At 32.7% G+C, this 27,826-nt stretch overlaps 2 protein-coding genes across 3 annotated transcripts; one reads left to right on the top strand and one right to left on the bottom strand.

Annotated features, from left to right (window-relative positions):
- Window positions 1-12,214: 12,214 nt before the first annotated feature.
- LOC114756917 (uncharacterized) lies at window positions 12,215-13,265 on the top strand. The gene is made up of 2 exons (XM_028945883.1): window positions 12,215-13,052; window positions 13,154-13,265. The coding sequence occupies exons 1-2, from the start codon at window positions 12,691-12,693 to the stop codon at window positions 13,263-13,265; spliced, it is 474 nt and encodes a 157-aa protein (XP_028801716.1). The 5' UTR covers window positions 12,215-12,690.
- Window positions 13,266-21,150: 7,885 nt separating this feature from the next.
- LOC114756924 (pentatricopeptide repeat-containing protein At3g63370, chloroplastic) lies at window positions 21,151-26,042 on the bottom strand. Of its 2 annotated transcripts, none has more exons than XM_028945890.1 (2): window positions 22,627-26,042; window positions 21,151-21,784 (listed from the first exon to the last, which is right to left on the bottom strand). In XM_028945890.1, exon 1 carries the CDS (start codon window positions 25,891-25,893, stop codon window positions 23,005-23,007), a length of 2,889 nt encoding a protein of 962 aa, XP_028801723.1. In that variant the 5' UTR covers window positions 25,894-26,042; the 3' UTR covers window positions 21,151-21,784; window positions 22,627-23,004. The 2 variants fall into 2 exon arrangements, with proteins under 2 accessions (XP_028801723.1, XP_028801724.1); XM_028945891.1 differs by lacking the exon at window positions 21,151-21,784 and adding an exon at window positions 22,110-22,463.
- Window positions 26,043-27,826: the final 1,784 nt, after the last annotated feature.

Here is a 27,826-nt window from a genome sequence, read left to right as displayed (position 1 = left end):
TTTGTGAAACTCCAATGATGTGCATGCTAAAATGATTGGTTTGGATTGGTGTTAGGTTAGTTATCTTATCATGTGATAAGACCCCTATTGGTGCACAATGGTTGGCTCAATTTTTGCTCCACTGGTTCAACAAGGGACTACCCTACTGGTTCAATGAGGGCTACAACACCTCGTTTATATGATGAGAGAAAGACTCATGGTTCAGTTATGTGCTCTGGGGATTTTGGCTGGTCCTCATCACACGTTTGCTGAGTTTTTGAGTGGCCAATAACATAGATAGATACTTAGCTCATAGGTCTAGTTGGAGGGAATAAGGCGATTCAGATGGCTTCATGGGAGGTTATTCGGTATTTTATAACCTAATGAGCTATGAAAATTATTGAACTGATAATTATATGACTTTTCTTGTATTTATCCTACTTGGCACCTCACAAGCACATATTAATATACATGATGAGTTGGAATGTCTACTAAGGTGTTTGTCTCATCTCATGGCTCTTAATGTTTTTCAGCTGGTAGTTATGGTGCCAGTACCTTGGGAAAGGGTTCGGAGGCATAGATTTGTGATATCTATTGTATAGCCTCCTTCTCTTTTATTTTTTGATGACATTTTATATATTGCCACCTAGGTAGGGGTGTTCATCAAGCCCGCTAGTCCAGTGTACCCGCCCGAGCATGAGAAAAAATCACCTAGCCTAGCTCAAAAAAAAAAGCAGCAAAAAAAAAAGGGTACTTTTGGGTTGGGCATATCATAGGCAGGGTATACTACCCTATCTGTTTGGCCCTACCCATGATATATATATTTTTTTATAATTTTTGTTTGCCAGGAATATATAGTTATAATATATAATATATATAATAATATATATTATTCTCCCCTCTCCATTTGCCCTCATACATTTATTGGTATACATAAATTCTTCCCTCTTTCTTGTTATAAATAGAAACAATTTTTTTTCGGATAAAAAAATGTTTAGGTGAAGGTAATCCTACATGATAGGTACTATTTATAATTGTAATTGTGTTAAATGGTACAGCTTGAACTAATGACTAGTTTAGATGGTCAAGAACAATAAAACTTTTGTTTTAATTGGAGTTTTAATAAGACTTCCTCTACCTATTAGCAGACCCCTTCTGTCTAGTATGCAAATAAGAAATTGATTGATGTATTCTGACTAGTATTCTCCTATCTTTTTTATATTTTAAAACAAATTTTAATTTGCTTTTTCTTACAAAATTGTGACTATTTTTTTTTTATAGTTTGGTGATGGCCTTATATTAGTGAAAATATTTGCATATTGTCATCACAGCTTGTTATGTTATTGTATTATTATAATCTTTTGCGGCGCTTTTGACTTTCAAGCATGAGATTTCACTACTTGTTATGTTATTTGTTATGTTACCAAATTCCATATTATTGTGTAATGTTATTCTTATTAGTAATTTATTTGTGTTTTTATCTTTTTAAAGCTATGAATATGCAACAATTACAAGAGATTATTTTATTGAGTTTTTGTTAGAGGATACAAATGAAAAGATTAGAGTTGCATATAACTATTGCAATGCACATTTTGCTTGTGACTTAATGAAGCAAGGCACAGTGTCTTTAAAGAGACACTTACCAAGGTGCCACAAGAATCCACACAAACCATGATGTTATGTTATGTTTGAGAATTTTGTTTATTCAATTGCTGCAATCACATGTTTGAAAGTTTCATTAGAGGTATTTTTTGTTGAAGGCTTTGGATTGATTTCTTTTTTTAATGTTTTTCTGATCTTGTTTAGGATCTTAGTTTGTTTTCATTGTTGGTTGTCTTGCAAAGATGCAAAAGCAAGCTCACTTTGGTGTTTTATTAAAAGATATATCAATTTAAAGCAAATCAAAACTGTTGCTTTTTTAAATTTATTGTTTATTCAAGTATTCATTTCTTTATAGTTGTTATAAGATACCTTTGTTTTAATTAGAAAATTTTTTCACTAAGGCATTACCATTTGGACTTGGAAGCCCCCTGCCTAGCCTGCTATTGCCCAGCTCGAAATGGTTAGGGCTTTTATGGGCAAGGTAGGGAAACGGCATCTTTTGAGCTAGGCATCGGGCTGAGGGCATGCCCTGCCTAGCCCTGCCCATAAACACCCCTACGCCTAGGGCTCAAATACTCTTATTTGTGTAACTAAATTCTTTTGATTAATTGTTTTGATAGGAGTGCTTGTAGAAGGTTAAAGGCCTCTAGTATTGTATTTGACGTTATTTGAAATCTTTGCTTTTGATTAATAGAGCTCCATAGCATGTTTTAGAATGAGCGTGATTATGTTATTGAATTACTCCCTCCGTTCCTTATTATAAGAGACACTTGATGCTTATGCCATGTTCCTATATATAAGAGACACTTACAAGTTGTCTCTACTTTTTTGTGTTGATTTACTATTTTACCCATATTTATTATCTCCAACTCACACTCTCTCTCCCTTCCACTTCTCTTTCTTTTAATAATTTAATTGTTCTCTCTCATACTCTCTCTCCTTATTAATGAGGGCATTTTTGGAAAAAAAATTATACTTTTTATACATTAATTGTTCTTAACTAACTTTAACTGTTTTTTTGATCAACGTACTTCGGTTATTTGTGTCTTATAATAAGGAACGGAGGGAGTATTGATTAATGATTTGTGTTGGTGTTATTAGAGATTAATTCTAGACCCTGAATGTCCAAAGCCCAAATGTATCGTTTTTAATTGTTGTGATATTTTGTTCAATAAGGGGCGTGTTGTATTTGCGAAACCATATTAGTTAGGTAGAGCCCATACTAACATGAAGTGTTTGGAGTTGTAAGTTCATTTCTTTTAATCATGATAGAGGTTTCACGAGTTTAAGGATTATCGTTTTCTATCATGGTTAACTTTCAATTAAAATGGCTTTCGCTTATCTTAAAGTGGGTTTTAGAAGAACAGTCATTATAATACCATAGCCAATAGTTAGAAACTAATCCTCTCGAGGTATAGAGATCACTGAAGTGGGTTTTGCCTCTCCCAGTTCCTTGCAGTATTTTTTAGAAACTAATAACTGTTTTACCTCCCAGGACCGAAGGAGGAAAGAATAATGATGTGCTTTCTTGAAATTCAACTAATGATGGTAATTTTACAGTGAAGAGTACTTACTTTCTGCTAGAAAGACCTCCAAACAAATTTATAATTCCATTTTCAGAGCTATAGGGAATTGAAAAGGAGTTGAGAGCATTAGAGTTTTTATGTGGATTGTTTTTAATAATCGGCTCCCAACAAATTCTTGGAGGAGTATGTAGTCTCAGGCTTCTCTGTCCTATTCTTATTGTGATGCTGGCTGTGAGGATGTGTTGCACATACTTGTAGGGATTGTGAGTATGCAAGAACACTTTGGCGTTCAAGCATTCTTTCGGATCTTGCAGTGTTTTCAAAGCTCGAGAATGGGCTATTTTCAGAGGTCTTAATATCACTTGGGACTTAGGATTCAAGATAGTCATTCTTGAGTCGGATGCAAAGAATTTGACTTATATGATGCTAACGGAACTTTTGATGATAGATGCAGCTTCATGTTGATGCAGATCAAAAAACTTATGAGATATTTTTGAGCTTGTTATATTTCAAGAGAACAAAACAAAGTGGTTGATCAACTTGCGAGAGTATTTCAAGCTCCTCCTTATTGGATGTCGTTCCAATTTGAGGACCTTTGGACAATGAGTTTATGGGATTTATATCCAAAACATTTAGTTTTTATATATATATATATATATATGTATATGTATAATACATGGTAGAAACTTATTATTAATGCTGTCTTCTAACTATTTAAATAAAGCTAGGAATGCTCTGTGGCAAGCTACAAGCCTTGCAGTAGCCAACTTAAACCCGTCATGGCTCAACCCACCAACCCAGCTTCTTTGTTTTTTTTTTTTTTAAAAAGAGATAGACACTACAAAAAAAACAACTGATTAGCAATAGAATTTGTGACAAAAACAAATTTCGCCACTACGTGGCAATTGGTAGAGGTGCCACGTAGCATTTTATTTTACTTTTTAAAAAATCGGATTAGCGACGGAATTTTTCCGTCGCTAATTTGGGACAGAAATTTTTGTCAAGAATTAGCGACGGGAAATTTCCGTCAGTAATTAGTGACGGAAAAATTCTGTCACTAATCCATCGCTAATTAGTGACGGAATTTCAATTTCATAAAGAATTAGTGACGGAACTAATTCCATCGCTAAAAGCATGTTTTTTTTTATAGTGAGAGCTAGGTGAGAGCTGAGAAAAAACTGAAGAAAGAGATAATAGCATTAAAAAGGTAACGAGTGGGTTGAGTCTAAAAGAAGGGGCTAATTTCTCCCACTATAGTTAATCTAAGGCTCAAATCCTTATTGAAAAAGATGCCTATATTAGTATCTAACAATTTGTCAAACAGGATTGTCTCCAACAAAAGTATATCTATGCGTTGGGGGGAAAAACACACTTGACAAGAAAGTTAAAACTGAAGAAGATAGAGGAGAGAACCTCAATTGATGTGTTGGGGAAAAACCCAAAGGGGAAAAAAGATATGGAATTGATTTAGCTCACTAATTAGCCCAAGTCAGAAGCGCTCCATGGATTGAAACAGAAATGGATTCCACATCTTCTTATCGATTGGATTTTTTATCATCATTTTCGAATTTTGTTTCAACTCGTAGGATATCCATCGGAACAAGCTCCCTCCGTTGACGGTGATGTGGTTATGCGCGATGGTCTTAGCGGTGGTGAGTGGTGGTTGGGGGTTTCTGGCTGTTGATACTTTATAGAAGAGTTTGAGCCTGAACACTGAATGAATGGAATATGGAAGTAGGGTCGGGATATTAGGTTGAGAAATTAATAATCTTAATAAATAAGAAAAATTAAAATTTTTAGATTAAAAAAAGCATGTTAATTACCCTGCGGTTGGGCAATGAGAGTTAAAACTATGAAACCGCATCTTGACAGGTTGACATTTAGCCAACTTGAGCCTACCACTTTTGATCGGGTTAAACCTGTATTACAAGCTCTACTTATTAAGATAAACATGTACACGGCGGAGATCATCAAGAAGAGAAACAAAATTATTAGTTCAAATTGACATAAAAAAATACCTAATTTTATCCATTTGTTTTTCCCAACGCATGTATCTTCTTATTAGAGGCAATCTTGTGAGCACTTCTTTTTAGTGGGAATTCAAATTTTAGTTTTTATAGACTAACCCTTTCATTGGTAAAAATAAAACAAGAAATGTTTTATTTAAGACTGAAAAATGTACCCTCTTTTTTACATTGCTAGGCGAGAAAGACCAACAACTACAAAGAAGAAAAAGAAAGGATCCTTGTCTATACAAACTTTTCATTAGAAAGAACGATTGTGATACAAAGAAGAGGAGAATTAAAGCTTCTAAATATAAGTTCCTCACAGAACCAAAAAAAAATGATGAGGAAAGTGGTCAAATTTAAGAAAAAGAATACAAATTTAATCTTAAATATGAACTTCCTAGCTTGTTTATAATAAATAAAATTTTCTATTTTTCCATTGTGATTTTCCCAATGGTGTATCAGAAGGTGAAGCTTGCAGTGCCTTCCCACTTACAAGGGTTAACATGTCCATTACCTGATACAAAAATAAAATTAAAAAAAAAAACGCGCGCGCGCACAAATTTCTACATATTGAAATATTACAGTGACTAAATTTGAGGTAGAGAAACAACTTGTATCTGATTGATCAGTCACATAGAAAATGTTCGTTTCACCTAGAAAGCATTGCTTGCAACGCAGCCGAGCATGTGTGTGTTTGTGTTGTGCGCGCGCGCGCGCGCGCGCGCGTGGGTGCGTGTGTGTTCTAAGTGTAATTTACAGGCCGATAGGAGAAAATCCAAAGAATGAAGATACAAAGGGTTATAATGAGAGGAATGAGGTGAATGGCATTTTCTGCAGAAGCAGTCGTATTACAATGAGGGATGGTTTTCTTCTTGGCGAGATCGGATGAAGGAGAAGAAAGGTCATTATGATCATAATACAATGGCAACAAATCCTTGGAAGAATTTGCCATTTTCAGAGTTGCTTTTGCTTCAGATGACAAGTTCAACAACAAATCTTGCTCCGACGATGATCCTCTCGAGGAGATGCTCGACGATCTCTGCATATTGTAATGATATTGCTGTCTCAGAGATATTTACACACGATGACGAAGAGACTATATATATGTACATCAAAATATATATAGAACAAGCTAGGAAGTTCTTATTTTACATAAAGGGTTTTGTTTGGATTGCTCTTTTCGAAGATTTCAAAGATGTAGAGAGGGTTTGCTTACAGTTTACAAATGCACTTTAGAAGACAATTAGGAAGCTTGTAGAGTAAATAAAGGCAATGCATGTGCGAGCAGTAGGAAAAGCACATGGTCACATGCTTGATGAGAAGTACACGAAATTCATGGTGTTGTGCATGTTCCCAAGGGCTTATCCCAATGTTTTGAAACTCGAGTCGAATGACACGACCTGACTGGTTGGTATGGTGATTGGATATGCTGTCAAGGGCTTTGTTTAGCATTTTAAAGTTACAGTGTTTGAAGTAAATACATGAAAGAAAATTTGTTTCATCTTTGCGTAAAAGCATTTTTTTAAGTGTTTTTAGGGTATTTAAAACACTCCTGAATTTGAAGTAAAAAGTTATTTTTATGGTTGAGCAAAAGCTTGACTCGAATTTGAGCCGAAACACAAAATTAGACTAAACCTTTCAGAAATTATTTTTATTTTTGGGAAAACTTGATGAGTTTTGGGCTTAAGGAGGAAAAGACTGAAAAATATAAAAATATATGAAAAAAAAATTAATTTGTATTCGTGTTGTGCTATTTTACTAAAAACTCTTTTTGGCCAAAATTTTTTTATTAAAAACTCCTAATTATTTTATGGTGCTAATATATTAATGATTAGACTTATTATGATTTTATTACTTTATATATATAAAATATTTTATATACATATATAAAAGTATTATTTATTTATATTTGATCATTATATCATTGGTTCAATTACCAATCCAATTGGTTGAAGCATGAAAACCCCAACACTTGCTACCCCAATCATATGCTTAGGCTTTTCAAACATTGGGATCTACTTAGATGATTATTTAATTAACTATTGACGTGTATTTTTTTCCTTATGGTTTTATGAAGAATGCTAGATCATTTGACCACTTTAACCCCAACTCGCTCATTTGCCTACCTGTATCACTGTTGTCATTCTTAATATAAGATATAGTTTATAATTTAAATTAAAATACAAAGCATACCTTATGTTAAGGACTAGTGGTATATCACAAGTTGCAAATAAGCAATTTCATTTTGTTGGGAAAAAAATCAGCAATTTCATTTTATTCAAGTTGTTCTTATTGTCTTCTCACTCGCCAACAAGGCATTTCATCTGTCTCTTCAGCTGTTGATGGAGTTGGCTTCACCATGGTCAAGTGAAAAATAATTATATCCTCTATACTTCTAAATATATATTACAGTTTAGATAACTAATTTGCTCATTTTAACTTGCATTAAAGGACTTTCCTGCAGTAATGATTAGTTACGGTAAAAAGTGTGTTAATTTTCTAAAATACCATTTTTAATAATATGCACTGAAAATTATTTTATTGATGAAAAATCCCCATAATATGCTTAACCAATAGGGAATGTTTAGAAGAACAATTATGAATCTAGGAAATAAAGTTGATTGGTGTCTTGTGTTTAGAATTAAGACAAATCCCTCTAATAACTCTTACATTTAGAATCAGAAAGCACATTTTTAAAAGTGTGGTTGAATGCGTGGAAGAAAACCAGACTGGATACAAGATAAATAAAATTAAAAGATTCATATTTTTGTAGATGGAAAAAAAAATCAGATTTGTATCACTTCTCTTATTTGAATCTGATAATCTTTGAATTTTGGCGATGATGACAAAGCCTTATCGTATTAAGTAGAGTCGGTTCCATGAATTTGGACTAAGATAATTCCAAATTAAAACTAATCAACGTACATCTCCCAAACTGGGTATTGGGTTCAACAATGGCACTACATGCACCACAAGATAACAATGCCTCCAGCTAGCTGCACCATAAATAAACTGAGGATGAAGAACTACAAGATGATGAATGCAGTAACAATCCTCTACATCTCTACGTTGGTGCAAATGATGGAGGCTCACCGGATGGCCATTGTTGATGACTTCATTGTGAACTCCACACAGATCATGATATGTTCTTAATGTTTAGAATGTGAGTAAAAAATAATTCATGATGAGCTGATATTCATAAGTAGGTGATGATGATCATGCATGTCCAATTCCAATCTCTGAAACTTCTGTACAAAATAATGATGATGATGATGATGAAAATCACTCTTTGATCCATCCTGCGTCACAAGGGAAAGCTTTAATTGGTTTAATGTTAATTTCATTAAACATAAATCAGATAGAGCACGAACGAGGCCTTACCACGATAAAATGGCATATGATGAACCAATAACGGAGCAGCATCTGTACAAGTGATTGACAATGGAAAGTATTATTTATTTTCTTAGAGCCTACAACTAAATAAGAAAAAGCTTTAATATTATTATTTGGGAAAAAAAGAGAACTTGAAGGTGAAACTTTGAGATGGATGGAGAGTTATGTATAGATGAGCGTCTATATATAATGTAAAATCTATAGAAAAAAAAAATCATAAGTTGCAACTCATTTTAAGATTTTGGAAAGCATAGCCCCACAATCTCAATCATATCACACAAAGTAAATCTGAGTTAATCAGATATGGAAGGTGGAGAAGATTCTTGTGTAATCCAAAGTATTTAATTATGTGCTTCATGACAAGCCAACAGCTAAAGTTATAGCTGGTTTTGATCTTGGTGTCTCTGCTTTAAACAAGAATTTTAAATGAGTGGTTGTTAAATAAAAAAATGTTTACAATATTTCCCATCAAAGACAATATATATACATATGTAAAATAAATCTTCAAGTCCTTATAAGTTATCTTAATTTTAAATTAAGTCTCTGTAATTTAATTTTTTTAAAATTGGATCCTTATTATTTGATTTCTTAATTTTAATAATTTATAAAACTTATGGAATTTCATTTAAAGAAATACACCGACCTTAAAACGGTGTGAAATGAAAAAAAAAAAAAAATTCATAAAGCCCATGAAGTTTTGTAAATTAAAATTAATGATTTTTATACTGAGGATTGATGTCTACAACGGATTAAACTATAAAAACCCAATTTAAATAAGATAAACGATAAGAACTTAATTCAAAATTGAGGTAAAGCATAAGGATTTCTAAATTAATTTTTCTTATATGATATAATAAAATATCTAAAAATATTCTATTTATAAATTATGAATATTATGACTATTTTAAACTTTATACAAAGCACATAATAAAGCAGATCTCAATTAGATATGGAAGGTTGAGGTTAAAAAATTAGAGATGGAAGGTGAATATGTTAATTTGTGTAATCCAAAGTACTCATGAGCTCCATCCACCGCTGTTTGACAGCTAATGTTCTATCTGTATTTCCGGATTTGATTTATGCTTTTTAAAAGTGTATATATTAAAAGAATATTTTTCTTCTGATTATTAAATATAAGACCTAATTAATTAATTTAATTTAATTAAAAATATTAGTTAAATTAGTTAATATGACATGATTTTTTTTTATCCTATAGGCATTTTTCTCAATTCCCTAATTCCTTCTTCTACTTGATCATTGTTAAGAGAATATCAATAGGGTTAATTTGAAAAAAAAAGTTAATAAACATATAAAATAATTCTTACATAGAGAACCAATATCAACTTTCAATTAGGTCTTATAAGAAAAATAGGAGTATTAAAAGAATGGTTTATGGATATAAAAAAAATGTTCTTAATATTCCTCCATATGAGATACGCTATATCAGTGATTTGTTGGTGGTCACTCCGACTCGCGAACTGGTCGGTTTTGAATTCAATTTTGAGAGTTTTTTTTTTTTGTCATGATTTAGCAGCCGTTGCATGGACTTTGACCTCAGAGGATTTTTTCTCATAGGTGCGTGAAATTTGAGTTCCCTTATTTCGCTTTATAAGATTCTCTTTTTTTTATATCGTTTTATAAGATTTTAATGGGAGTTGTTTGAACATTTAACACTACAAAAAAACATTGAATCACCGACGGAATTACCGACGGAATCAATTCCATTACAAAACTGTGAGAAATTCCGTCGGAAATATTACCGATGGAATTTGCCACGAAATTCCGTCAGAAATTACCGACGGAATTTTCCGTCCATAATTCCGCCGGTAAAATAATTTTCTGACGGAATTTACCATGGAAAAATTCCGTCGGTAATTTCCGTTGCAATTCCGTGGCAAATTCCGTCAGAAAATCTGTCACTAAATTTGCCCACAGAAGTTTGGACGGATTTTTTTACAGAAATTACTGACTGAATGTTGTCCGTGGCTAATTCCATTGGAAAAGTGAATTTCTTTTCTCCAAAATTTCATATCTTTATTCTTATAATAAAATGCAGCGATTCTATTTTTTGTGAGGTGAAAGACTACATTATGTAAAAAAAAACAAATAAAAATTTTGTAAAGGAACATAGTGAAATCCTAGACGTGTGGGTGAATTATAATAATTCAATCTATGCATTTGATTGCCTTAAGTATGAAAAAGTAAAAATTACTTTTGAGTTATTTGTTGATTATGACTATTTCAAATTAACTGAATATTATTGATCATAATATAGAAGAATAAATTTTAGAGACAAAATTGAATTTTAATTTACTAATCTTGAAATAATATCATACTCCTCCGGTCCTAATTATAAGACCCAATTGACTTATTTGAGGAGATTAAGGAAGTAAGTTAAGTTGATTATTTATAATAAATAAGTGTTGTCATTCCTAAAATATCCTTGCTAATTAAGTATATTGGCTAAAACTATCATTATTAGAAGGATTATCTTGGAAAAAAATGCATAAATATAAGAGATAAAATGGATTGGGGTCTTATAATTAGGACCAAATAAAAAGTCAAATGGGGTCTTATAATAAGGACTGGAGGAGTATGAAGAATATAATAGGTGCAAAGCAAATATTTACATGGAATCATGTATAACAATAATGCTAACTTATTAGTATTTAGTTTCATAAAACTGTCAAGAAAAACAAAATTCTCCTACCAAATATTTAACATATATTTTGAGAATTTAGACTCAACAATTTTGATTAAAAAATTATAAGTCTTGTTAATCAAACAAAATGCTTGATGATTTGATGGTACATGATAGTGATTTATAGCAATCCTTGTTAAAATGTGAGAGATGTATGAATCCTAAGCATCATCTTTTGTAGTTTATTCATGACAACATTATTCTTCTTTTTTACTCCACAACTTCATGTAATTAGATATTGTCAATATTATATTATATATAAATATATTATCTATTTTTAAAAATAGATGGACATTTTTAAACTAAAAAATATCAAATCATTTCAAAGGATACCAAAAAATAATAAAACTGGAATTTGATAGATCATAATTTAGAAAATTAATATTAACAACTGTTTACAAATAATACAATTAGAAGGTTCTACTATAACATAAAAAACATATATTTAACGAATTAGTAATAAATAAAAATTAGAATGTTATGTAAATAAAAATAGTGTATATGAAAATAGCTTATTCTTTTTTTCTTGCTTTTTTTTTTTTAAAGTTAGTCCACCATATCTGATAGCCAAAGCACATTTTTAATACAAAATAATATTAATAAAATTATACCAAAAAAATATATCAACATTAATATCAAGTTGGCTAGATATAGATTGAGAAAAGGTTAGCGAAATATTATAATATTATCCTAAATATAATATTATTGTTCTTGTATGAGAAAAATAGTAAGACTTAAATTTAAACTTAGAATTTATAAAATGTAATTTTGTCCATTTTTTGTTTGAAGAAACCATAATTCATTTATTAGAAGGCTAAATTTATTCTCCCTCAAGATTTTCACCTTCCCTCCATTAACCCATTTAATTTGAGACTTAATTTTTGCAAAAAATGTTAATGATTTTCTTCTCTTTCTTCCAACGATTAACCCTTCTTTTGTAACACTGATAAAATCATATTTTACCTTGTAATTTTATAAGAAAAAAATTAGAAAGTAGGTGTACTGCACGCCTTATCCTTGTTGTGATAAAAAAGCCAATTGGTTAGCTGTCATTCACACTAAGGCACGTAGTATAATTGAGACTCCAACTTCTGAAACTTATACAAGAGCATTTCAAGTAGATAGACTAGAAGTCATACTACCAATAATTGTTGTTGATGATGATGAATGGAATAACCAAGGAGTCTCTAAGATTCGTTATGAAGAAGTAGATGTGTCAACTGACAATATGGTTTATGATGATGATGATGATGGTGATGTTGATGACGACGAAGACACCGAAAATAGTAAGGAAGATTCTTATGTGGATGAAGATGAAGAAGAAGAAGATGATGATGATGATACATAAAATAATGTGATTTTTCATTCTTCTTTAGTTGAGTTTAAGTTTGATTGCATTGACTTCTAATTGATTTACTTTTTATTAAGATTTATCTTGTGATGATTATTTACTATTAACTCAAAGTGCTTGAATATGTAGATGGCAGGTCGTGGTTCAAAGTGTGATAGAACACACTTGAGCTCTTCATCTTCTCCACAATTATCTGACCAACTCAACAAATTCTCTGTTCAAACATCTTCTCTACCTATGGGTGAAGCATCTACTAGATCTCCAGCTATAAATGAAGAATGTAGCAAACCCTTGTCATCCCACGGATTATCTCCAGTTATGACTCAATCATATAATAGACCTTCATTATCACCTCGAGCATTATCTCCTCAGATCCCATCTCCTGGAACTAAAAATTCGTATCCCCCTACTCCTCTGGCCCCTCCTACCTTTTCACCATCAGGTTATGATTCTTCAGATGGTCAAACATGGATATATCCTGAGAAGAAAACGTAAGTCACCATTAAGTTTATATTATTTCACATCTTCATTTATTATATTAATGCCATTCTAACAACATTTATAATGATATTTTGTATAAAATTGTTATTAGGTTTAATCCTGCTGTTGCTACTATACGAAATATTCTTCTTGTTATTCAAGAGAAATTTGACCATCTATGTTCCAGCTGGAAAGCGACACCACCTAAATATAAGAAAATGTGATTTGATGAATGGGCAGTAAATTTTACCTGTACTTGTATTTGTTTTATGTCTTCAAATTTTTCCTCTCAACATGTTTAATTTATATTTTTCTTTGGTTCTCATTTATGCCGCGAAAATATAAATGGTTGCCATAATATGATCATGCTATTAAGAAAATTTGGAAAGCAAAGTGTGCAAAAATTTTAAGAAATACAATGCACACTGTTAGGCAAGACTTGTATCAAAAACAAGTTAGGGCTAAGTGGATTCCACATCAAGTGATGACCGAGCTAGAGAGAATATGGGCATCAGAAGATTACAAGGCTAAGTGTGAGATTGCCAAGGCTAATGGAGCCTCAACTACAGGAGGCACTCAACACGAAGGTGGTCTTCCTAATACTGAGCATAAGAGGAGACTGGTAAGAATTTATCTTCAAATTAAATTGCTATTTTTTTAATGCATATATAATACATCTTGGTAAATAATTGCAGGCTTTAGAGTCAGGAAGAGACCCTTCTATGTTTGAATTGTTCAAGAGGACACATTTAAATGACAAAACTGGAAAATTTGCAGACCAGTGAGTGGAATTAGCTCATGTGAGCATATGTTTCTAATATTTGACATATTATTGCATCATTTTTTCACGTAAAACCAAAAAGTAGTTTCTTTCATATCAGATCCATTTATAAAATCCCTATAGTATTGCTTGCCTTTTAAAAGTCCCCTTGTCAAGACTGTGACACTACAGGCCAATTTTCTATTTATTATGGTACGTATATTAATAAAAGTTGAATATAGGCATATATTTTGCATGGAATGTGAGGTAACTCATTATATATATCCCTGCACCTCTTTGACGAGTTGTTTTTTCTTGAGAAAAGTATTTATGATTCTATGTATAGTCACTGAGTAGGTCATTTCTTAACAAATTTTTTTAAAAAATATTATCAATCTCAGTTGGAATATATATATATATATATTTCCCCAATCCACCACTGATCATTAGGCAATATTCTACCAAGCGAGATAGACCATATAGGTTTATATTTATAGTTCTATACCTAAACCTCTCTAATAAGTATATTGCCAAAACTTGACTTCTTTAACCAGGTAAAAGAAAAAATGAAGTGTTTTACTTTGTGTATTGACTCTTGGATATTGTGTTGCAAAGGCACCGATATTGGGGTAGTGGTTGCATAGAAAAAGAGGAAATGCAAAAGTGGTACCTATATATTAACTATATATTAATGTCCAATAACGTCGGTAGCAGTGTATCAAACTCACACAATGTATTTTTATATATATAAATGCATATTAGTATATCAAATGTTTGGTGGATATAGCCTTAAAGAATAACTTCTAAGCTTGAGAAAACCCAAGCTTTGAGTGAAGAGAGTCTTGAAGTTTGATATGGTGTTCTTTTTCCAATACTATTAAATAGTTCTTCTAGATTTTAAATAGTATTTAGGATTTTTTATTTTCAGTTATCTAAAAAAGCATTTAATGAAGGCACAATATCTTTCCTTTCGTTTCAAAACTTCCATGTTCTCTTCCCACTGTCCATTCATTGGGCCCTCACACCCAATTACTTATAGGAACTTCCTATACCCTGTTTTTTTTTTTTTGGATAGAATTGGTGAATATGTCATCATATGCTGAAAATTAATGAATTATGGTATCTTTTCTTATCCTTAGTACAATTTTATTTTTGGACTTGACTTAATCTGGTTGTTGTTGGGATTAAGTTGAGAAGAATCTTGCCTTCCATAACATGCACTTATCATATGCTCCTGTTGTCTTTTTGTTTTATTGGATGAGTTCATGAGAAGAAAGGCATAACTAAGTTCTGAAAGAGACTCTCCAAGCGTACAATCTAATCAGGAAGAATTTAATATATGGTTAGATGTTATAGGTAGCAAGAACAAGAAGGGCCGCATCTATGGATTTGGGTCTGAGGCTGATGATGATATTTGTATCCAGAGGTCTTCTCCTTCCATTAACAGCACAAGTATGAATGCCAATGTTGAAACTGAATTGCGCATGAGGATAACAGAGTTTACACAGGAGAATCAACAAATTAAGCAGGAGCATCAAGATATGAGAGAAAATTATAACAAAATCATGTCTACATTGGAAGGAATGGGAATTAGACTATTTGAGCCCCCTAGCAACAATATAAATTTAGTAAATGATAGTTGACAGTTGTTGTTATTATTTCTAGCTTTTATTTCACACTTGACACTTGACATTTGAAGCATTTGGATGTGGGAAAGACTATATATCTTTAATAGCATGTTTGATTTTTTGACAAATTCAATTATCTTTCATTCCCTCTTAAAAAAAATAATTGATCAAATTAAAATAGCACAAAATAAGAAAAAATTTGATGGGAAGCAAATTTGCCGCGGAATATTCCGTGGGCAATTCGGTGGCTGATTAGCCACGGAAGTTGTTATGGAATATTCCGTGGCAAATTAGCCACTGAATATTCCGTCCAAAATTCCGTGGCTGATGAGCCACGGAATATTCTGTGGCTAATCAATCACAGAATATTCCGTCGCAAAATTTGGGACGAAAAATTCCGTCGGTATTTTCTGACGGAAATTCCGTGAGAAATTACCTACGGAATTTGCGCTTCCGTCGCAAATTGATTTAGTGACGGAAAAATTTCCAACAAAATGCATTCTGTCAGAAATTTCGTCGGTAATTCATGTCCATCGCAAATCTATCGGTAATTCCGTCAGTAATTTTGGCTTTCGTCGGTAATTCTGTGGGTAATTCCATTGGTAAATTAGTGTTTTTTTTGTAGTGTAATGTGTTTTTATTATTTTTGTTCTTAATTAATTTTATATACTATAGTAATTCAAAGGACAAAGATGCATCTATCACTTTGATATTATTTTTTTGGTTACATCTAACACTTTAATCTTTGGGATACTGGATGCACTAAAAACAAGATTAGAGTGCTAGATACATAAAAAAAATAAAAAAAATAAAATCATGATGTTGGATACACCATAAAAAGTTCAGAGTGATGGATACACTTGAGGAAAAAAAATTGAGTGTTGGGTGCATCTTTACCTCAATTAAAAAGTTGGCATCTTGACATATTACATTCTCTTTTATATTTTCCCTAGTTACTATTTTATTTCTCTCCTTTACTTGCCCCTTATAAATAAGGGCCTGCTTGAAAAAAAAATTTATTTTTTTACATATTTATTACTTTTAACTAATTTTAATTGTTTTTTTAAATTATGTAATTTGATTATCAAACTCTTATAAAAAGAATTAAAGGATACCAAGAAACGGAACAACTTTTTGACCAAAAAAAATGAATAGATTTTGGACTTGACGGGAAAAAAAGCTAATAAAATGTAATAAATACATAAACAAAAGTTGTGATGAGCTGAAAGAGTGGCATTTTAGGATTTATTTCCTATAGGAATTTGTTAAATTCATGTTCCCTTTATGTCATTTAGCAATTTTTAGGTTTTTTTTTCCTTCTTTTTTTCACAAACATTTATAACCGTTCATATGTGGATTTAGAAATGTATGCATGCATTTTAATAGCTAATAATCATAAAATAATAACCGTGATTGGAGAATTTAATATGATAAATGTAAGTATCTTGATCTAAATTTTTTTACTTGACAACTTTACAGCTAATAATAGGAGCAAAGCTACAGCAAAAATATTCAAAGCCAAATCAAATAAGTACCGCAAGTAAATATATAAAAGTACTCGTAAACTTTTATTCAAAATGCGTCTAGCACCGTCAATTAAATATTAATATTTAATTAATATTTTAATATTTAATTGTAGAGTTATCATTTTAATTTGCTAAATCAACATTTCGAGTTAATAAAACTAATAGTGTTAACATTAAGGGACTAAAAATATACTTTATAAACTTAACTGAGTAAATTAGAAGTTAATATAAATTAAGAGGATCTAACACATATATTAACCATAGAGTTATTAGTATTATAATAGTGTCATAAAATTTAATATAATTTTTTAAAACTGAAAGAATGAATTTATTTGTATGGTGACGGGTTACCTGTAAAAAAAAAAAAAAGTTTGTTTGTATTTTGTCACATTTATCAGTTTTTGTTATTATTTTTTTTGAGTTAAGGATATTTTAGTACTTTTATAATATTTGTTTGGGTCTCATCATGAGAGTAACGCGTGTCACGTAAATTTATTTTGCTTTGGTTTTCCAAATTCTCATATGTTTTTGCACCTCCAAAAAAACTTATAGTGTTGGTGACATTTTAAGTAAAAGTTCATAAATATTTTTACACTTTTACCCAAATATTATCATAATATACGTAATTATTTATATGGGGGTTATATGCATAAATATAAGAGTTTAGGGGATCTACTGTAAAGTTTTAAATATTACTCCTTCAGTCCTTAATATAAAACCTATTTAACTAATTTGATTAGATTAAGGAAGTTAGGTAAGTTAATTAATTATAAGAAAAGTGACCCATTTTTCCTAAAACACCATAATCATCTTTCTTAATACTCCATCTCCCTTTTCTGCTTGATTATGGTTGATAGAGTATCCATAGAGGTAATTTAGAGAAAATTGATAAATATGAGAAATAGGTCTTATATTTAGAACCAAAACCAACTCAAAAATTAGGTCCTATATTAAGAACCAGAGGAATATATACATATTCCAAAGTTTAGAAGAGCTATCTACATATCAATCAAAGTTTAAATAGTTATATACACGCAAAAATAGAGTTTTAAGGAGATATATAATTCTTTGCCGGTAAAAAAAGGAGATATATAATTTATTATTAAGTTTTAAATGTTATCGTGGTTTTTACGTAATCGAAAGTTTAGAGAAGTTTTGTGATTAACCACAACACAAAAACTGAATATCCCAAACAGCTACAGGATCATTAGGACCAGCGGATCGAAGGACTGAAATTTGGAGCACATTCCAGAGATATAAATGTTATGGTGTTTAAATATTTTTTGTGTTTTAAATTATTTTTTATTATAATAGATATAAAATTTAAAATAAAGAGAATTTCATAATTAAAACTTATTTTTTAAAAAATAATTTCTGATCGTATAATAAAAATTTAAAATTTGAATGGTACACATCCAAATCAGATTTTAAATGGTTCATATTTTATCAGAATAATAAGCATATGACACACATAGTTGTGATAAGCACCAAATAAAGAAGCCTACGATTTTGACCCATCATCTCTTTTAATTGTTTTTCTTGGGCTTCATGTGCGACTCTCGTTTCTTGCCGTTGGGCATTCATTTCAGAATATTCCTTGCCAACGGTAGCAACAGAAAAAAGCAAGCTCAATGGTCGTACCTGCTTCGAAGAATATACCTACACCAAAAGCAAATGTACAAGCTAAAAGTCTTGTATCTTAGTGACATTGATGCTTATAAGTGAGAGATTACAGGTTTGATTCTGTTTGTAAGTTTGCAATTTCAAACTATTAATACTTGTCTAACTAATTTGTAAATATTAAAAAAAGCAGATAAGTTAGTTATTTGTAATAATTAAATATTTGTTTTTCTAAATTAGGAGACAAGGTAGATTTAAATTTTATATTCATGATCAAAATAAATCCCTTATTTAACTCTTACTCTCCTAATCCTATTTATAAAGCACTTCTAACATATTTCACATAAACTAAGAAAAACCTTAAACTATATTAACTCTTCTTTAAAATATAACAACTTTTTAGTTTTACCCCTATTTAATATATTCACCTTTAAAAAAAATAACTATCTACACTATATTAAATAACGGACAAAATATTACATTCATGCTAAAAATTTAATGAGGTAATTTATTAATAGGATAAAAAAAAGTTTTTTTCCTACTTTACAAATAGAATCAGAGGAGTATATCGGAAACCGGAAGGACTGCAGTTTAAGAGCGAAGCATCCTTCTTTTGACTGAAACATCAAGCTTATGCAGTCACGCTTGCTTGCTGTAATTCAGAAAAAAAAGGAAGAAGGTATCTTAAGTTTGGTTTAGTGCTTTGGATCTTGCATGGCCGCCGCTGTCTGAGATAAAAACTTATACTGGTCCTTAATATGGGAACTATTTAATTAATTTGATTAGATTAAGAAAGTTGGTAAGTTAGTTAATTATAAGAAATATGATATATTTTTTCTAAAATACCGTAATCATCTTTATTAATATCTTCCCTCCGTGTCCTACTTCATTATGGTTGATGGAGTATTAATAGGGGTAATTTAGAAAAAAAATTAATAAATATGATAAATAGGTTTTATATTTAAAATCAAGATTAGCTCAACAATAGGTCATATATTAAGGACCAAAGGAGTATCACTCTGATCCTTGTTATTTGTCATTTATAGTTTCTTACATACCAATGAAAATATTGAATAGATAAAATCTTTCACTTTTGCTCTTATTATAAAGAGCATTAAATACTAGTGTATTTTCTCTCACTCATCCCCTCTCTCTACACCTTTACTATAATTAATAGGGATAGACTTAGAAATGAAGCATTAAAAAAAGTATAAGTGACAAATAAAAAGGACCAAAATCTCTCTCTACAAGTGACAAATAATAAGGACAAGAGTGCATCATCTTACATTCCCCCCCCCCCAACGAGTGTTTAATTGTTTGATTTCTTACTAAAATTTGTCTTTTTAATAGGTTCAGGAAAGTATGAAACCGCCAGCATAAATGGCATCACCCCACCCGTCTCGTTAAGGAGGTTGGGAAATCGATCCCCCTGTAGCTAAAGCGTGCATTGAATGAGGAAGTTATTATACATTTTACAACATCTCTAATGTTTTGGAGACTAATTGAATGTTCACTAATAATCATTTTGGCTTAAAAATGATTATAAGGGATTTTTCTGCCTTAGAAACTTCAGAAAAGCTACTTTCAAAATTTTCCAACAAGCTGTGTCGTCATGACTTTGTAAATTCCCATGTGTTAGAAATAACCCTGTCTTGATCAGAGTTCACAAATCTTAAGCTAAGATCATGAAGACCTCATGCTGCACATGTTGTATTAATTCTTCGTTGAGCAGATGGATGCTTTCATCATAGGATTTCTTTTAATGAGTTCTTGTTTGGAAAACCTCTTTTAATTACTTAAAGGGAAAAAAAAAAACTCTTTTGTATTTTACGAGACAAAATTTCACTCATGTACCTATTTTGTACCGCACAAAATCACTGAACTAAATCCAAATACCCTATGGTTGCGTTTGGTAGGAAGTACTGGAAATGAAGGATTGAGATTGAGATTACAATTGAAAAAATCTATTAGAAGAGTGTTTAGTATAAGAGATTGTTTGATATATGGGATTAATCAAAACCATATATGTGGGATTGGGGAATACCAAAGTGGTATTCCCCAATCCACCTTTATGGGTTTGCTTAACATATAACAAACAATTACTCATACTAAGTACTATTTTAATGATTTTTTCAGTTGCAATTACAATTCCAATCCCTCTACCAAACGGAACCTATGAGTCTATGCCAACACTCCCTTCAATTGTATAGTGATAGAAATCATTGACATGTTCTTTCGGCAGTCTTTCATTTGCACAAGAAAAGAAAAGATTTCAGGAACAGAACAAGAGATACATTCCTCAAGTAACATATGGGATACCAAACCGATACACAGGTTGAGAACATACTAATTAACTGGTCATTTTCGCATAATTTTGCATATTTTTATCATATCTTCATAAATGTGTCCATTTCACTTGTGTCTAGCTACCAATAAATGAGTTTAATAAAATTTCCACAATTTTGGTCAAGATATCACTGGGAAGTAACAGGTTAGTGATTACTACAGTACGCATGTAAGCTTAAGGGACTTGCTTGCATGAAGACAACCGACATAATAACCTGAAAGAACAATGTAACCAGTAAATTTCCTAGTCGTTCCACCTTACTAATGGAATCTGGAAGCTCATAAATTTTAACAAGAGACTGGCGCTAAGACAACCTCCTCTTTTTTTTTTTTTGGAATTAAAAAGGCAGGCGCTAAGGACCTGAGGTTACAAGCAGGATCGAACTCACGACCTTCCACTTACAAGGGAGCGTCAGTACCACTAGGCTACAAAGCCTTTGGCCCCTAGACTATTTTTCTTTTCTTTTTTTTCCGAATACAAACAGGCAAGTTAAGACAACTTGTGGAAATCAGAAAAGGGCTCCCGGAGTGAGTTGTTGGGAAATATCATCTCTCATGAACGAGAGGCATCCTGGCCCTAGACTATTTTTCTGCCAAGTCAAGATTGAACCTATTCTCAAAAAACTGACATGTAGAAAAATTCAGGAATTGGTTCCTTCACATCAGATGTGTTTCCCCTCCAAGTTGCACTTGTTGAAAAGACGATCGGCAATTCAGCATGGTCAAACTGGTCACCGAGAAGCTTTTGATTCTCTGCACTAGAAGAGGGGAGGTGGAGAAGATAGAAGAAGATAATTCCAGCTCTAGAATAATGTGATCCAGAATGAAACTTTGGAATCTCTGAATCATCCCAGCTCTCATACCTAATGAAGAAAACTATAAGATGAAGGGATGCTATGCAGACAATTAATTTCGAAATAAAACAGATAAGTTAGCTTCACAAAGGACCACATTTTTTCTGCGCCAGGGTTAATAAACGCGCTCATATTTGCATGAACATTTTTTTTTTTTGGGGTCAAACCATATTGCATGAATATTAAGTTTCCAAATATTTGAACCAGATCAACACTATCAAGTACAGCAATTACTAGATACATTATAAATCACAAAGAAAATTGACAAGAAAAATGTATAAGCATAAAGTAAAACACAAAAGAGGAGAAAGTCAAACATGCTATTTCAGGGAAGATTCATGGCAACTAGGTTTCTAAAAACCTATTCACTCTCTTTTTTGCGGAAAACTAAGAGATCACCACATCCATTCGTGAATAGCAATAGGACTGACTGGATAATCCTGCTTTGAAATCTAATGAACAATATTGAGTTTCCACATGCGTCAAAGGTGAGGTGAACTCCCACTGCTTTGCACTTTCTCCTTTCCCTATGCACCACCACTATAGGCCCAAGCCTTGTGCCAACATGGTACTTAACTGTTGTACTTCATGATGAATTTGATTTGGGTTGTAAGGCAACACTATAGCTGACATTTTTCTGGACACCCAAAGCCTAAACAATAACTGAAAGTTCAAGTTCGCTCTCCTTCTGACAAAGCACCCAGAGTCATCAATATTCAATGAACAAATTTTCAATCACATACGTATTATCAGGTGAAAAAATGGAAATGATACATTTTGACTTATATGATACACAATGAAAGAGTTGAATTTAAATTTACTTTAAATTTAACAAAAAGTATACAAAGTACCTGATTACAGACGAAGTCCAGGATTTATATACCAACAACATAATTTATCATCCAAGCATGCGAGCGGGAAGACCACAGAACAGCTGATTATCTTTCACATGCATTTATCAGTATCTTATCTTTCATCCCGAAGCTATAATCCTTTAGTGAATAAGAAATATGTTTACAGAGCCCGTGTAGGACTAGGATGTAGCTCCATGGCCAAGTTCATTAACGGTACACAAGCCCTCTTCCTTTCAGTGCCAGCTCTCAATTGCAATGTCATCAAGAGAGTGAGTGAATGTTGAATATTTGGAAAGTGATTTCAATGACCACCAGCAAGTAACCAGTGAAGCCCATGATAGCATGTTTCAACTTTTCATATAATTATCAAAGTGATCACCAAAAATCTCCACATGAACAGGCTCCTTTTTGAAAGTGATGGAACCTGTTTGCATCCCTTACAATAAGAACTCGTTCCAAGACTTTAGATGCTAGCTTAAAGAATGTATGGCAATCATTACATGTTCGAAGATTCTTTGTGATCCGAAGAGAAGTACCCTCCGGGGTAGCAATAAGACCATAACCAAGAGCCAACCTTTCACTATGTCCATATAGCATCTGAATTTTTTCCTCTTCCGCAACATTGTGCAAAACAAACTTTGTTTGAGGCCTGTAGCCTACTTTATCCTCCAATGATTTTGTAAACTGAGCTACTTTTAGATAAATGTCATTAGACTTTGGATGAGTTTTGTCCCTTGCCATGAAGGTGTGAACCTCATTCCCAACCTCAATCCAACTGCATCCAGGTTGTTTCTTCACCCCATTTCTTTTCATTCTTATCCTCACTTCTTCAACGTTGTTCCATCTTGCATCGGCTGCTAGGATATTAGATATTAGAGCATAATTTCCTGAATTCTCAGTATCCAATTTTAAGAGCTGTTCTGCTGCAAGCTCTCCCAATTCTTTATTAGAATGAACCCGACAAGCCCCAAGAAGAGCACACCAGACCTCAGCAGTAGGTTTGATTGGCATATTTTTCACAATATGATATGCCTCTTCCAAGCAATTTGAACGACCAAGGAGATCAACCAAACAAGCATAATGATCTGGCCAGGGCTCCAGCTGATATTCATGTTTCATAATTTCAAAAAACCTCTTACCTTCAGTCATCAATCCTGAATGGCCGCAAGCATGCAGTAGAGCCAGGAAGGTTATATGATCGGGTATAATATTTTCATCTGTCATTTTTTTGAATAAATTAATAGCCACAGTTCCAACGCCGTGCATTCCATATGCATTAATCATGGAAGTCCATAAAATTATATCTCTCTTTTTCACAGAATTAAAAAGCTTTTTGGAATCCCCTAAACTTCCACAAGAAGCATACATATCCAACAATGAGCTAGCAATTGGTCCCTCCAACAGGAAACCCTTCCTAATTATAAATCCATGAATCTCTTTACCTTTTTTAAGTGCAGATAAACTAGCAACAGCAGAGAGTAGGCTGACCAGAGCTACAGAATCAAGCTGTAATTTAGTTTCTTTCAGGGAGCAGAAAAGTTCAAGACCTTCAATTGCAAATCCATTATGAACGTAAGAAGATAACATACTTGTCCAAGACACAATACATTTGGATTCAATTGCGTCAAACACATGCTCCGTATACTCTATGTGCCCAGTCTCACCATATGCATTGACAAGGGCGTTTTGCAATAATGTATCAGCTAAATCTCTTTTTATAATGTAACCATGGATTTCCTTGATTGAGGTTTTGGACTTCAACCCGCTACAAGCTGTCAAAATGCTTCCAATCATCATCACATCAATATTTATCCTTTCTACATGGACCATCCGAAACAAATTTAAAGCATCCAGATGACATCCATTTTGAGAATAGCCAGCAATAATTGTTGTCCAAGAAATTGAGTCTTTTTCATGCATGTTTTCAAAAGCACCACCCATGTATTTCACACAATAACACTTAGCATACAAATCTATCAGGGTGTTTCCAATCTGCACGTCAGAGTCCATTCCATTTCTTATTGCATAGGCGTGAGCTTCCATTCCACTTGATAATTTCCCTAATCGACCTGATGCTGCAATCACATTTAGCAGTGACACCTGGTCAGGCTTTCGACCAGAATGCCACATCTCCCGAAAGTACTTAAAAACATCACTATATAGATCATTTTGAACAAAACCTGAAAGCAGGGTGTTCCATGATATATAATCCTTACTATTCATATTTATAAAAACTCTTTCAGCTTCCTCCATTCTACCACATTTTGCATACATGGCAATCAAAGAGTTGGCAACATATATATCAGCATAATAATCAGATTTCAAGGTAACTGCATGCATCTCCATGCCTAGCTTGATGAATGCTGGATCTTCACAAGCTTGAAGAGTGGCAACCAAAGTATATGTATTACTGGAAAGACCAATAGCCCGCATTCTTCTAAATAATGATAATGCATCTGAGAAATGACCTCCTGTAGCATGTGCTATGATTATAGAATTCCATGAAACAACATCCTCTTTCTCATGCATACTTTCAAATAACAGCTTTGCTCCATTGAGATCATTGCACCTCGCATACATAGAAATAAGTGCATTGGATACGAACACAAATGCACCATATCCACTCTTGATGGCCATACCATGAATCTCAGCACCTAAGCGAGGTTCGCTGAGAGCACCACAAGCTTTAAGAACACAAGGAAAGGTATGCGCATCTAGTGACACACCGAGAACTCGCATTTCCTCATACAATGCAATTGCTTTCATATGTTCCCCGTTTGATACATAGGCACCTAACATGGCGTTCCAAGTGAAAATCGTTCTGTCGCACATTTCATCAAACACCTTCTCCGCGTCAATGAATGAGCCACACTTTCCATACATGTGCACAAGCTTTGTGTTCAGAAAAACAGAATCACACAGGCCATAAGATTTGATCATGCGGCCATGTATCTGCTTTCCTTGTGATAGAGATTTCTGACTCGCGCAGAGGTCAAGAATCAGAGAATAAGGCTCTTCAAGAGAAAAATTATTTGAACTGTGGTTAGCAGCGAACAACTGGGTTAATGACTGAAAAGCATCTTTTAAACTTCCTTGCCTGCAATACTCCTTTAAAGAAGGCATCTTGATGGGTTTATGAGAAAGTTTGGAGCAATGAACTAGCGGGCTCCAACCAAATTTTTGGAGCATGCAATCGTTTGCAGGGCATAAGCAATATTGAGGTGACAATATGGGATTGCAGTGGGCATAGTAAACTACCGGCATGGGAAAAAGGGCAATGGCTTCCGCCTACACAAAGATTTCATGCAAGCAAAAAACGAATAGATTGTTTTGGACAAATCCTGTGTGTTTCCCCCTACCCAGCTTTGCTTCCAGAACCAAACCAAGCATCGAAAATGGTGCTTATTGATATTTTCATTAAGTTTACGCAGAGAATGAAGATACTCCCCTCCTAGCGGCCCCGACCCGCCTCCGGCGATAATGGGCACCGGCGATGACGTTCAGTTTCTCTCCGTTGCGATTTTGTCTGCACCTGCCCCTGCAACCCAACGACGTCGTTTTACCAACCAAAATCACTTTAAGGGTAAACGCCGACAAATTAAAACAAATCATACTCCGAGTCTACAATGCCGCTTTATGTTGGAATATTTTTAAAATACTCCTCTGATCCTTAATGTAAGACTTATTTAACTAATTTGATTAAATTAAGAAAGTTAGATAAGGTAGTTAATTATAAGAAAAGTGACACATTTTTCCTAAAACACCATAATCATCTTTTTTAATATCTTCTCTCCCTCTTATATTTGATTATGGTTGAGGGAGTATCTATAGGGGTAATTTAGAGAAAATTGATAAATATGATAAATGGGTCTTATATTTAGGACCAAAACCAACTCAAGAATTTGGTCCTATATTAAGAACCGGAGGAGTAATATTTAATAAATTTATATAAAGGGTTACATTTTCATATAAATTAATATATTTATATGAAAGGTTATGTAGGAAATTACAATAGTAAGATATCCTATATATTAAATATCTTTTATTTATTTAAATATGTATGGATGTGACTTTTTAGTTAATGAGGTATTATATTAAAAGGCATCTCTTCAAAACATCACTCCATGATCTATATAACACTTCATTTGAACACAACACAAATACGAACACATCAAGATCAAACTCATTGCCTTTCTCTTTGAGTGCATTCAGATCAGAGATAGAGTCAAATTATCATCTTGTAAAGGCCATTATTGTTTTGGCTTGAATCTTGAAAGGGCAATTCATATTCAAAAGTCTTCATTATATCCTAAAGGAAATTTGTCATTCAGCTTAACTTGCACTTTATAAAATAGGAATTGGTGGAGACAAATTAAGCCTAAAAAGAAAGTGATATCCATGCCTTGAAGATATCGTGCACTACTTTCTCCTTCATATCTTCTTCTTATACTCTTTAGAAAACCATTCCCGCCAACAATCTTTAGGCTTAATTTACGCAAGTACAAATAGCTTCTTTGATGAAGTTGACTACAAATTTTGTAAAGTTGGATGATTTGACGGAGGCAACTTTCTGGGATGGAAAACGAAGATGAAATTTCTTCTCACAACTTTGAACGTGGCCTATGTCCTTACCACTCCCAAGCCTCAAGAAAAAGAGGATCAAATTGTTGCTGAAATAAGAGAGAGATAGAAGTGGAAGAATGATGACTATATCTATACTGGACATATCCTCAATAGCTTCTGTGATGCTCTCTTTGATGTTTATCAAGATTTAATCTCTGCAAAGGATCTTTAGGACAAACTTGAGGGAAGGCACATGTAAGAGGATACTATAAGTAAGAAATTTCTCGTACGTCACTTGTTTCAATAGTTATAAAATAGCTGATGAAAAGTTTATCATAGAGCAAATGCATGAATTTTAAATAACATGAATTACATATAGATGAGTCCATTATTGTCTCCCCAATCATAGACAAACTTTCTCCTTCATGAAAAGATTTTAAAAAGAGCCTCAAACATAAAAACAAATTGGAAAATCATCTTTATTTAAAAGAGGAATATAAAAAGCAAGATACTGAAAAGAAAACCAATGCTCAAGAGAAGGTACAAGTGGTAAAGGAAGGACAGTCCAACAATCCCTTAAAAGAAAAAAAAAAAGGGAAGGACAAAGACAAATCCCAGGTAAAGGATGGTTACA

The sequence above is a fragment of the Neltuma alba genome, unplaced genomic scaffold, assembly GCF_004799145.2.
Source record: "Neltuma alba isolate B1F8T4 unplaced genomic scaffold, ASM479914v2 tig00010544_pilon, whole genome shotgun sequence".
NCBI classification, from domain to species: Eukaryota; Viridiplantae; Streptophyta; class Magnoliopsida; order Fabales; family Fabaceae; genus Neltuma; species Neltuma alba.
The sequence above is the reverse complement of the archived record's forward strand: the minus strand, read 5'-3'. Positions and strand labels throughout refer to the sequence as shown.

Bases quoted from the DNA above. Each gene is read 5' to 3' on its own strand.
- LOC114756924 (XM_028945890.1), bottom strand. From the start codon at position 25,893: ATGCCGGTAGTTTACTATGCCCACTGCAATCCCATATTGTCACCTCAA.
- LOC114756917 (XM_028945883.1), top strand. From the start codon at position 12,691: ATGGCAGGTCGTGGTTCAAAGTGTGATAGAACACACTTGAGCTCTTCA. The intron at 13,053-13,153 runs GTAAGTCACCAT...AATTGTTATTAG, and splicing joins ATATATCCTGAGAAGAAAAC to GTTTAATCCTGCTGTTGCTA.